Source organism: Falco rusticolus, chromosome 2, assembly GCF_015220075.1.
Source record: "Falco rusticolus isolate bFalRus1 chromosome 2, bFalRus1.pri, whole genome shotgun sequence".
In the NCBI taxonomy this organism is placed as follows: Eukaryota; Metazoa; Chordata; class Aves; order Falconiformes; family Falconidae; genus Falco; species Falco rusticolus.
The window spans coordinates 77,512,274-77,525,589 of record NC_051188.1 but is presented as its reverse complement, the minus strand read 5'-3'; the positions used below and the strand labels follow the sequence as shown (position 1 = coordinate 77,525,589).

Below are 13,316 nucleotides of genomic sequence, written 5' to 3'. Positions count from 1 at the left end.
TTTACTGTGCAAAATATTGTATGGCAGACTGCAGAGCTGCATTCCACTGGTGCCAGGAAGCTAAGCATGGTAATAGTAAATGCAATGATGCCAAAAGTCCTTTCATCACTGCTAACCCTGGTGGCTCTCAGACCAAGACCTGGTCCACAGACCCAAAATCATATTTAATACAGCTTTTCCTTGGCAAAGCTTTAGAGGAGAAAAATCTCTAGAACTCAGAAAGCTGCTTAAGTTGTATGAGTCGGAAATAATTTCTAAGCCCCATTAACAAAGCCAACCTATATATAACAGGCATGCTACACGCACACCACTGCTACCTGGTGTGCTACCTGTAATCTGATGGCTTTAGTGATCTGCTGAGTCCCTGGGTTGTGTGCTGGATGCAACTGCCTATGCCAAGCACTTGGCTCTTTAAACATCTCCAAGGTACCACACCCTCTCCCCATGCCATAAAGAGATCAGGAGCTGCTCAAATTAAATCCTTTATTAATGGAATGGTTTTAATAGACCAAAAATGAAATGAATGAAAGGAATGCTTGTCCTTTATGGTTGCCAGAAAAAGTAAATATTGTCTACAGACATTATACAGCTTTCTTTTAACCAAAATTAAATATGGTCCTTAGCAAAGCAAGCAATCTGTAGAAATGTATCGTCATGCTGCTATTACAAACTATTTACATTGGATAAAAAACAGGTGCCTTAAAGCCAGCTTTAATCATAATTGATTACTGTTACGATTCTGTGTATCTTGCCCTCATCTCCCCTTTTTGCTAGTATATATAAATCAGGCATTTAACAAGGTTAAAAAAAATGAGTGATCACAAAACAAGCTCTGAGTAGCAGAGAGCACGCTCCCTTCCTCACCACCCATCACAACTACTTTGTCACCCTCCTTCAAGATTTAAGAAGTTTATCACCTCCCTGCAGGCTCTTCCCCTATCTAACCACTTGTATCTCAAATAAACTTACTTTCAGTGCCAGGGATCCCCACAAAGGCAATACCTGGTGCGAGAATATGCATTTTAAATATACATATTTTAAAGGAGCATATTTTCTTCTAGCAGTACTGTGTGCTGCCTCTGTGAATGCATGCTCACAGTAAAGCCATGTCAAATAAATATTTGAAGGAATCAGCACAGTGCATCCAGTTTCACTTTCCATACAGAAAGTGATGTGTCTGCTTTTAGTGGTCGTATAAGGCAGAGACTTAATACAAATCCAACTTTGCTAAATCACGATCATGAACAAATAAATCCTGCCTAATTACAAAATACTTAACAACTCAGTCAAAGGGACAGTTTTACTATACACCAAAGCTATCTGCTGAAAAGGACTTCACTGCTGGTTTCATAGCAGACATACAGCACAGACAGTATGATTTTTCAATTTGCAAAAAGGATTAATCAGAATAGTTTGTCCATTCAGTCAAACATTGCTCTGCTGTAACAACATCGTTCTCAGTTCCCTCTCTCTTTGATCCTCCTGCCTGTATTTCTCCTCTAGTTTTTGTTTCTCAGAGTCCATACTATAAAAAGTAGAATCTGTGCTTCTCCTAATCTTCTCAAACTGACTGAAATCTGCAACGTACTTTCCATTTGGAGACAGAGAAACCACAGGCACGAACTCGTAGCCCCAGTGGATCTCCTCAGGGATGTAGGAAGTCCTGCTTTGGCAGACAGCACTGGTGGACTCCACCGTGGCATTCAGGAGCACCACAAGCTCAAAGTCTTTCTCCTTGAGATTTTGAGGTGTGAGATCTCTCAAAGGGCTGCTTTCATCCAAAATGTGGTAGAAGGTTAAGGGCAAAATGAGAAATGGACTCTCTGAAGAGGAGTCAACATTGAACTTGACACTGGCTTGATTCAGCAGGATCCGCTCCCCTTCTTTCGTTTCATATGTCTGGAGAAGCTTCCCAGAGAGCTGACACTGTATCAAAAGGCTCTTCCTCATATTTGCTACTCTGATCACCAGGCAAAGTTCTCCGTTATGTTTAGTGATGACGGCACAGTGGCTGAATTTAATAGTCTCTGCCCTTTTTTTAGGTCTTGCAATTTTGGCCAGAAAGGTACCTGTGATGAAGATTTCAATCAAGGTGGTGATGACCAGCTGGGCCACAAGTAAGAAAATGGCGTGAGGACACTCCTCTGTAATGAAACGAAATCCATAGCCAATGGTTGTTTGTGACTCCAGGGAGAACAGGAATGCCCCCGTCAGAGAGTCTACATTCTTGACGCATGGCTCGCGCTTTGGAGTGAACTTGTTTATTTCTAAATCACCATGAAGAAATGCAATGGCATAGTAGATAACTCCAAAAAGGAACCAGGTCATAACAAAAGTAGCAGCAAATAAGGTGAGTTTGTACCTCCACTTCATGTCTATAACTGTAGTCCACAAATCTTGAAGGTAGAGTAGGTAAATGCCATCAACTTTGTCTATCCGCACGTTGCTGTGACCACTTTTGGACATCACACGGGGCTTGTGTGCCTTGAGCATGGCAGTGTCGATGCCACCGTTAACCAGTGGGATGCGCGACATATTAATCTTCGTGGTTTCCATTCTCACTGCTTCAGTCCTAAGGAGAGAATAAAACAAGACAGTTACTTAAATGAAATCAAAGCACATAGCTGATTCTGAAAACCATTTGAAAATGTCATTGGAGAGAAGGTACAAACATCATCTAAACACAGCAGCAGTGAATAAAAGCAGCTGGAATATAAAGTTACCATCACACAATATATCACATTACAAATAATTTGAATTTCTTTTTCTCAGGAAAAAAATAACCATTCTTTGATTCTGGTGACTGCCGAATATGGAGAAGTAGGTTTCTTTTATGATAGCCTGCAAAAGAGATTTGACAAAGCTGAAATTTTATGTTAGTACTTTATTTCTGTAAAATGAATTAAATTGCTTTTTTCCTTACGTTTCTCTAGAGAAGAGGCTCTTTTTGATTACTGAGCAGGTTTTCTTTAATGCCCTGAAGAGAGACATCTGATCAAAATTAAAGTCGCGTCAATGCTTGGTTTAGAATGCAGATCCAGCACGCCACTTCTGTCTCTTCCTGCGACGGAGGCAAAATGAGCCAGACCAGCTTTCACTGTGAACAATTAACTTCCACAAGTGATTTACTCAGTCGGATCTGGCTCTTTGTTACAAACCTACAACTAACCTAGAGGTAAACAAAGCAGACCTGAACACATCGAAGTCGAGTTTTGGAAGGAATATTTACACCTGAAAACACTTTGAAGCTGTTTGCACTGTACACACTCCAATTTTAAGCTGTCTAAGGAAAAAAAAGGAGGTAATTCACAAAGTCAGCATTCTAGCCATGGGCCCTGACCTGTGCAAACCCAGCAATCATTGGACCACCCGACTCCTGAAGTTTGTTTACTGTGCATCAGTCCGAATGAAGAGTAAGTGTGCGGACACTCAGGGCTGAACAAAGCCCACAGAGTGAAGCAGAACGGTGCCTGTGCCAGTTTGATGAGGCAAGTAACAAGACCCGGCTTGCAGGACCAGACAGTGATTACGTAGAGCAAGGACAGTGCATGTTATAGTCGTTCCCAACAACAAAACTTCCTGCTGACAAAAACAACAAAGAAAAATAACATCCCATGCATCCTTTGTGCTTTGGCAGGTCATACAAAAAGCATTGTTTTGTTCCATTGTTTTCCTCAAAAAGAGCCTTAAGTAAGTAAGTGATTCGCTTTCGTGAACCACTGGAAAAAAAAAAAAAGACCCCAAAAAAACCCAACCCGTCTTCCTTATAGCTACTTAAAAGAATTTTGCAGGAAGCACAAGATATATTTGTGGCACACACATGTGCCAGTCCAGGACATCAGCATAATTGCTCACTGAAGTACCCTTCCTGTTATGTCAATTAAGGAGAATTTTTGTTTATGACTATACCCATCACACTGTTGTAGGTTTTCTGGTAAAGGGTAATTAAACTTTACTCACATTAACACCTGTAGCTCATTCTAATTTTTGTTTAATCACCAACATTTCTTTTTAATAGCCTAGGAGCCATTGCCACACATAAATACACACACACACACACACGCGCACACACACACACACAAAGGAATGCATCAATGATCCCAGTAGGAGATTCCTTATGTGACAGTCAAATCAACACACAGTGCACAGCATGTCCGGATAATAAACAGGAAAAAACCTTCAAGTGATCTGAAAAAGAACAACAGGAGGAAATGGCGGGGGGGGGGGGTGGGGGGTGGGGGTGGGGGGATGGGATGGGGAGGGTAGGGTTGGAAGGAGTGTACATGCAACTGCTCTTTAAGAAAACTCAAAATCAAGCGCTACTGTCAGGGTGTGGTAAATACATGCAACCTCTAACGGGGAACCTTTTAGGAAAATGCATACCGCTTGGTGATAAGGCTCCATTCCCCACACTGAGCCTCACCCTGGATAAGCCATGGATATAAAATGTGCGCAAAAATCTGTCCTGAAATAACTGTTCTTGCTCTCAAACACATTTTCCCTTAGCCATTACTTCCAGGCACAAACATTACATTGTCAGAGCAAATTTCCCTGCCACAGATTGCTAGGCCAGGAGATAACTGGCCTTTCCAATTCAGCACTGGGGGCATGTCCCCATCCCATCCCTCTGCTCAGCCTACCTGGATGCCTGCTCCTGGGAGCAGCTCCCCAGGACTGTCGGCTCCTCCTCCTCTGGAGGCCAAGAGGATGGAGACAGCCAAGGCTCCACCTTCCCTCCTTGGTGCTCCATCTGGTGGGCTTGAGCTGGTGGGGCAGGGAAAGGGCTCATGAGCAGACTTACCTGGTCAAGATCAGAGGTGTCTCAGGGCAAGGACAGTACGTACTGGACACTCAGTACACCACGCTCATCATGGCTCCACCATGCCCCAGAAACACTGGCTTCTGCACAAGTGGTTGGCATATATGTAATAAATCTGGCATGTTTGGGATGCAGCGAGCCTGCAGTGCACAGCAGCTCTGCCTCACACTTGCTGTGGCCCTGACACTTCCTTCATATGCCAGACTTGGTATGTATGCACTGCACTGTTCATCTGCAACACCAGCTGGGTCCATGGTTTCAACCTGCGCAAGGATCTGGTAAGAGTTCTTGCCATTGCCTCTGCTGTGCCCTGAAATACATTGTTCCCTGGCTGGGAGCCCGGAACAGAGAAAATTCTGACACCGCAGCCTGCCAAATTTCCAAAACTGGTGGAGAACACCTAACATCACAGATGTACCGAAATGCCATAGTAGAAGAGTTCCATCCACAAGATAGGGAGACAATTGCACAGCACAATGTCATCCCTAAGCTACGTCAACGGAGAGTACAGATTAAAAATTTGCCATTTCAGGCTTAACCTGTGAAGTAAAGCTTTGCTGCAGCCCTAGGCAATGTCTGGCACACTCCAGACTGTTTCAACTCACAACCAAAGCTGTTTTTCACTGTACCTCTCTACTGTCCCAAATGTGTGAAGTTTGATCTCCACTTGTGAGGTCAGCATGGCAGAGATGTTTGGACTCCACCATAGATGAAAGAGGCTGTATCGGAGCTCCACTGTCATCTTTTATGTCCTCTCTTGATTTGTATTTCTGCATATGACAAAGTTAGTCAGCTTTACAGTGATTTCCTGAAATGGATCCCAGCCAATTTCTGGTCCTTTTTTTGGTGGTAGGATATTTTTTGTGTTGATTTGCTTCCTTTTTTTCTTCTCTTACATCACTTTTTCCTGCATGATCCTGAATTCCTCTCGTGCTCTTTTCTTCTCCAGGGAAATTCATCTTGGTTTCCTTTCCCTGCAGAAATACTTGCCTTCTTCTCTGCCACGCTGATATGGGGAGAGAGGATCTGTCACACTGCCTTAGGGAAGCGCTGGTTTTATTCCCCTCCCTTATCACTAGCGGCAGCCAGCAGGAGTAATATGGGGGAAGAAACTCTGATGAAACCAACAGTGGGACAAAACTGGGTTTTAGAAGAGGTTCTTCCCTGCCCTCCACTTCCCCACTGCTTCCTGAGTGAAATGACCACTACAATATCCCACCATGAGTGATCAGTGAGTATTTATGTGTATAAAACCCGTTTTATAACACCTCCATTACTGTTTCCCTTCTTATACCTTACATAGGCACCTCAGGTACTCCACACCCTGATGACCATCCTTAGAACCCCAGCCAAAAGGTTTTGGTTTGTTTGGTTTCTATTCCTTTCCCTCTAAATCTGAAAGCATGTCTAACCACACTAAGTTAACATAAGCAAACAATCCTGAATAATAATAACAGTATACATTTTTAAATCAAAAGAACCTCTACTGCCCATTCTCTAACTGAATTTACTCTGATAAAGTATTTTTTATTAATGCAAAAGAAAACCTTACTCAAACTGTAGCTGCAAAGAAAAGTGAACTGAAGTACTGTTAAGGAAACAGATACTTCAAGAGGGAAGAAAACCAAATTGTCTCAGACTTGTCTAGCACTCTAATGTCCTGTGAACTACCTCCTCTTCTCACCAGCCCTCTGGAACACCAAAGGAGACTCCCCATCAGAGCACATGCTGGTAAGGAAGCTTAGTGCAGACAAAGTCAATAAAATGTAGAGCTACATACCAAACCACCAGCCATGAATACCTTGATATTAAGGCAATTCCAGCAGCCAGGGATATAACAAGCACATTAACACTGCTTCCAGAGACCACATTATTAAGAAGTCGAAGCCAGCTTGCATACATGCAAAAATGTTCCTGTTTCATGAAGCCAGATTTGCTTGTGCAAGATCTCTTGGCAGACACAACTGATTAAAAGTGTACAGAAGCATGGCTTGTTCAAATGGCCTCAGCTGTTTGCTTTTTTTCAAATCAGATATGATTTGCCACTTGAGCAAAACCTCACGCATGCTTCGCTGCCACTCTGATTCAGGGGCAAATCTTGAACTATTTTTTCAACCAGCGTAAAGCATTAGCAGACTTGGCATTAAAAAAAAAAAATATCAGGGGTGAGGAAAGAAAATAATTGAATATTGAAAAGAACTACATAATCTTTAAATCTTTCCTACATCTGATGTGGTTCAGTAGGTTATAAAAGTCCCTCCTGCCTCCTGAATTCCCAGTGCTCTGCCTAGCATGAACACCCTCCTCCCTCTGGGCTATGCACCAGGCTGTGCTGCACAGTTGTCAGCCAGCAAAGTCATCCTCTGCAGCTGAGCTATGGAATATGAAAGGGAGGGCAGAGGCAGAGGGAGGGAAGCAGTGGCTGCAGAAGGGTGCTTCGCCTCCACCACCAGCTGCAGACACACAGTTGGACATCGCTACCCCGGACTTCCTAAAAGAGCCCTTCTCTGACAGGACTGATCATCACTGAGAGTGGTGATAGGTAGGCAGGCTGACAGGCAGTCACATTGTGAAAGATACTGACTTAAAAAACTAAATTAACACTTTTTTATTTTCTTTCACAAAAGGACTGAACTGAGAGAACTGTAAATACCTCCTTATGTCAAAATCCATTCCCAAAGCTGCGCCTTTAGCTCCCCCACCCCTCCACAGCTGCCCATCGCTGTGGGCAGCTCTGTGAATGGTGACACATCCCAGGCCTGGGCACCCAGGAGCGGATGAAAACAGAGGCACAGCCGAGCCTACCAGCAGGGTAGCATCCAGGGGCTGAGAACTGGCTGCACCAGAGGCGGGGGCAAGTAGTGCCGTGGGGCATTTAGCAGCATGTTTTTCGCCACTCGGCAGAGCCAAGGCAACAACAATTTTCAGACCACTGTTAATGAATTAAAAACTCAAATCCATCTTGATGTCTCCCAGGCTGCTGCCTGACATCTGGCCATGGAAGATGAATTAAAGCTGGAGAAGTCTCATGATACACTGTTTCTGAGGAATATTTGTACAGGCATCTTGTTCTTTCTAAGGACAGGATGCAAGGCTTTGCACTAACTCTTGCTTTATGTAAATGAGCCTTGGAATCTAAAGGGATGGAAGCAAATAGGAAAACAACCAAGCAGGCAGAGAGAAGGCAAAAGACGATTAAAATCTTATTGAGGTTAATGGAGAAGCTTCCAGTGATGTCACAGGTGTCTGGGTCGGGCCTCCAAGTGGAGAAAAAGCACATGCTGAACAGCTAACACACTGCAAGTGAGCCACCCACCCTTCCAAAAACCTGCCCTCCAGCCTCTGCCGTGGGCTCTGAGGGTAAACAGGGACGTGGTCATGCAGAGTCTTCAGTCTGGGAACCTTCAAGAACACCAAAGTCTCCATTCAGAAAGAAGTATATAAATTGACCAGTTTCCAAAACTTTCATTTTTTCGTTTGGTAATATGGTTTATACAACACTGCTGGAAAAGAGAGAAAGGTTCCCCACAAACCTGTTCTGCCCTTTTGTATTTACAAATGGCTTTCCTGCAGTAGTGTAACATTCAATACTTTTGAATGTCTCCCTTTCCGGCGTATTGTTGCTTCAAACTCTTTCAAGTTTCAAACACTTCATGAGCACAGTTAAGCATTCAAAACTTACCTCTGATGTGATGCTTTTCCCACCCACTAAGCCCTTGCTCGTTCTTGCTGTTCAAACCTTACCTGGCTCTTTCTACATGGGCAAGTCTAAACAGACTCTCAAGAGCCTGTCCTTTCTGTTTCTGGGGAGCTGGGTGCCAGAACTACTCTGCAAGGCTGAAAGGGCCGTTATTGTTGCATTAGGCTTATCAAGCTCACAACCTGTACTTCCACTTTCATTTACATCTTTGACCTGCTGTAGGAACATTAGTGACCCCCCACCGCAGGTGTCTGGCACAGGCAACCATCTCAACACCACCACGGAGATGGAACTGAGCTAAGGGATGATGGGAGCAATGTCCTGTCCCAATCAACGTTAGCAGTCAATACTAAAGCCAGGACTGGACCTTCAGAGAGCTTAACACCTACTGTTGTCCTGTTTTGTAGTCCCTGCCACTATTTCTTCACTCTTTCTTTCTAGGATGCCTTTGGGGGTTTTCAGTAGCTATATCTTACCCTTCTTTCTCCTTGAAGTATTTCTTTCCCACGAGGGTATCTCTCATTTTCCTGGTTTCCCCCATTTTGTTTAGTATCCCATTCCTCTCTTCTTTGCCCCTGTCTGTGAATCAGAAGATCCAACCCTATTGTGCTTACACCACTACCAGACAAGTGTGTAGCTGTGGCAGCAGAGCTGTTTCTCAAAAAACTGAATACTATTTTATGTTCTGCAAGTATCTTACGGTAGGTTCGCAGCACCTATTCCTGATCTTTCCATTATATGAATGTTTTCAGTGGTTTCAAATTTTGCAAGGCTTCAAGCCTTTTGGCTGAGGTTTTCCTCAAGACTGGTCACAAGCGAACACACTTTTTTATTCGTTTGCTTAATGTGTCAGTCAAAACAAAATGAGTGTTTCCAAAATCAAAGCCAAGAAAATATGTTTTGGGAATATTCTGCACCCATGTTAAGACAGTTTTGGTGTCTTTTCTTTCAGGAAGTCAGAGTGTAAACACAAACAATTCTTGGTGCAGAAACTGAAACTCACACTCTTTGTGGCCAGATGAGCATCCTAACAGCTTGGCCATAGAGTAATGATGATGCCTCCTTGCTTTCTGGCCTCATCCATACAGTGATGCAGCTTCATTAGGAAGTGCATCTCCCCTCCCCATCTCCCCAGTTTCTTACCAGTGAACTCCACTGCAAGGGTGGAAATGTGGGAACAAATCACCTCAGACACAGAGAAGAGTCTCACCTCCACCTCCTTCGATGGTCAGATTTGAGAACACAAGTGGAAGCAGCCCCACACTTCAGGAAGTCTTGCTATGCAGGAGGAAGGTGGAGAAGGAAAGGGGGTATGTTGGGAGAAGGCTGAAGACAAGCCAAGGAATGTCTTGTTTCTGGCTTTTCTTGCTTAGACACAAGATCAACTAATCCATTTGGTATCTTACAGGGTGCTTTGTGTTATGCTGAAATGCAGAGCTGTTGGGTGCCCAGCAAAATGAGGGTCAGAAATGGAAACACCTGTACATGTCAAGCACTTCCAGCACAAAACAGAAACAGAAGCTGGGCAGGGATTTTCTGCAAAATAGTTTTTCACTTAGTCAACTAAGACCTACCTAAGTCCTACTTAAATGCTTTATTCCTTTTTTGGGAACGGGCCCTTTGCCAGCCAGCTGCTCCAGCTGCTGTGAGAGCATGCTTCCACACATCTCCCACTACCTTTCCCGTCCTGGCGTGGGGACGGGCCACCTTGCTGGAGCACAGCTCTTGGGGGAGAACCAGCCAGGCAGAGGCAGCCAGAGGGGCTGTGCTGCTCTTTTCTCTGTTTTCAGGGCTGGGACTCAAGGTGGTTGGGTCGGTTTACCTCTCTTTATGCTTATTTATATACTGCCTGGTATAAATCACCTGGCTATAATCTGACTGCACAAGCTCATGTGCCAAGGCAGTTTCATGTTTCTGTACACAGCTGAGGGATGACTGTTTCCTTCTAGTATTTTAGTCACATTCTGGCAGCTTTTATAGCAGTATAGAAAATAATGAGTGTGAGCCCATCTACTGCTCAGGTATTAAGTTCGACAAAGTTTGTAGGGAATGGAGTTTCCTCCCAAGTCAGTGTGGAGCACAAACGTCCCAGACTGGACTGCTAATTAAGTTCACTGGGACCGTCATTCCTTGCTCACCGTAGGTTGGCAGTGTCCTTGTCTTCCCTTCTTTCACAGCAGGTAAAGGACAGCACCTTGTTTTTAACCTCCACAGTGTCCACCTATCACTTCACAAACTGGCAGAGACCTACTTTACCACTGAATAATGGTGATAATAATAAAGTTAAATTCATAGTAACTGATTTGCCAATTTGCAGTTGTTTCGAAATTTGCTGCTTTTGTTTCAGACCTGAAGAAGGGTTAGTGGGACAGAAAGCTTGTCTGGTCTCTTTTTTTGTTTGTTCACTTTTTTCTCCAAATTAATTTCTTGGTCAAATAAAAATCTGGTTTCATTTGAAAGCAAACAAGTAAACAAAATGAAAACCAGACACTTCCTATATTTTTAATTGAAATTGTCAGCAGGTAGCTGAAAATGAATAGTAATGTGCCTAGTCATGTTTATGCAAGAGGCAGGGAGAAAAAATAGCCCTTTGCTGATAGTCCGTGAAAGCTGGCTAAAACATCTTCAGCCTGCCTTTCCCAGGGCCACTTCTCCCTGTTTCTCAGCTACCATGGGTGGTACATGAAAAATATTTATCAGGCATCAGTGAGATATTTCAAATCATTTAGAGTGGTTTGTGCCTCTTCCCTTTTGTGGGCTACAAGTACCTGGAACATCAAACCCAGCCTTGGACACCAGGTCCCAGCACCAGCCGCATCTCACTCTGGTGGGCAGAGACATCAGTTCCTACCTGTATGTCAACCTCACAATATTAATATATCCAGTGGCTCAGCAGCTCTCTTTTTAATTACCATTTTGTGATGCCAATTCATTGCATGATGTATGCACTGTATGCCAGTCAAGTTGGGTTTTGTTTTTTAATTAGTCATTGCACACCAGGGCTCTCATAGCTCAGCGTAGGTGTGGCTGTGAGGTGAGGCTCCCTGCAGGGTGTCAGGCTTCTGCTGTGGCAGATGAAAGCTACTTTTCCCGTAAATCACAGCACTCCTTTAGCCCATACCACAAGATATTACACTGGCAGAGGAATGACCTTAGTAGCCCACAAATATCCCACTGTATGTACACATTTGCAAACACTGCCGAAATAGGCATGCTTATAATTCTCTGTTGCTATGCAGTCACTAAATCTGAGAACTGAAATACCAGTCTGTGAAAAGAATTTTCCACCAAAAAAAAAAATAAATTAAATATGTAAAAGCCTCAATAGTACTTAAAATAAAGGTAGTGCTGCAAAAGGCAAGGAAACTGGCAAGGGAAAAAGCTTTTTATTTAAAGGTCTGTATATCCTTTTGTTCATCTAATACCTAACGCAGATAGAATCAAATCTAACTGGGGAAACAGCACACCTTGACTCAGCAGGAAGAGGGACCTTGTAACACTAATAAAGCTTTCCCTCTGTGACAGTTTCTGGGTCTCTTACTTGTATGGTGCAGCTGTTTTGTACTGTTTCATCAAGGCAGAGTAACAAGAAGGGCAGAATAACCTGCTAATTAAGCCAAATTTATGGCTTCTCTTCATGGCCAGGGCACACTAGTGAATTTGGCCTTGTGATTTTTGCAATACTAACAAAGCACAAGAAAGGAGGATGGGTTTGTCTTGGTTTCATCTTAAAACTTGTTACAAGCTGATTTTCTCAGGAAGTTATTTGGTTATGAAGAATTGCTCTACCTGTGTGAACAAGTTCATACGGTGGAAAATGTTTTCAGAAAGTGACTGGTCTTTCATGCTAGCAAAATGCAGCCTGTGAGACAAAGTATCCATTTCCCTCACCCAAACCTAATGACTTTTAAATTGCATGTCTTTCTCTCTTCGGCAAAACACAGACGGTGCTACCAGCATAACAGAGACACATACAGATTACTTGAATTTTCTTTATACTGTATTGTTGTGTGGTCAGTGTTCTCTCTGAGGGACACAACAGCTTCAAACCTGTTCATTCCTACTCCATTTTCTCTGCACTACAAAGATGTCAGATTGCACCAAGCACCCATTTCCCTTGATTGTCCAGGTCTGATAAACAGAGATCAAGTTCTACTTGATCTCAAACAAATATTTGGTAGCTATTAACAAAACCAAAATGTTAAAACTTTTAAATGCTGGAAAGAAAATTCAATAGTGTCCAATAAAATCAGGACGTGGTATTTCACAGGCAAAAATCTATATGCACTTACATAGAAAACATAGGTTCATTTTTACTATCTAAAATATTGCTTCATGATATGTGTGTTCTTATAATAATAATAATAATTTTTTATCTATAATAAAAATTAAATAATAATAATAAAACTTATAAATATAGATGATGCATTGCCTATTCTGTAAAGCACAAGCAGTTGCAAATACAGAGTATCAATGTGGGAGATTTTGGTGATCTCGAGTTAAGTCGTGAATGTATCTTCTACATATGTTTCCCTTTATGCCATTATTACCCTTAATAAAGTCAACACAAAATAATTTTCTCAAATGGCAAGTCTGGGCCACATCCACACTGACCAGTAGCCGCAGCCCATAGCTATGGTCTTGGAGCAAAGTCCTTACACTATCAAGTCTCCCCTTGAGCTTTGCTCAAGCCATCCTGGGGTTCATGCAGGGTGTCCCCATCCCCATCCCCATCTCCATCCCTGGCCCCATTCACAGTCTGGTCCTGCTACTGCCCCAGCCAAGCATTTCCTCCTC

At 43.1% G+C, this 13,316-nt stretch overlaps 1 protein-coding gene across 7 annotated transcripts in view; it reads right to left on the bottom strand.

Moving 5' to 3' along the window:
* Window positions 1–466: 466 nt before the first annotated feature.
* KCNJ15 (potassium inwardly rectifying channel subfamily J member 15) overlaps window positions 467–13,316 on the bottom strand; it is a 37,074-nt gene continuing 24,224 nt past the window's right edge. For 2 of the 7 annotated variants that reach the window (XM_037378124.1, XM_037378123.1), the window contains exon 2: window positions 467–2,572. In XM_037378124.1, coding sequence (XP_037234021.1) covers window positions 1,426–2,556 — 1,131 coding nt within the window. In that variant the 5' untranslated portion in view covers window positions 2,557–2,572 and the 3' untranslated portion in view covers window positions 467–1,425. The other 5 variants (XM_037378121.1, XM_037378127.1, XM_037378128.1 and 2 more) reach the window with 5 other exon arrangements.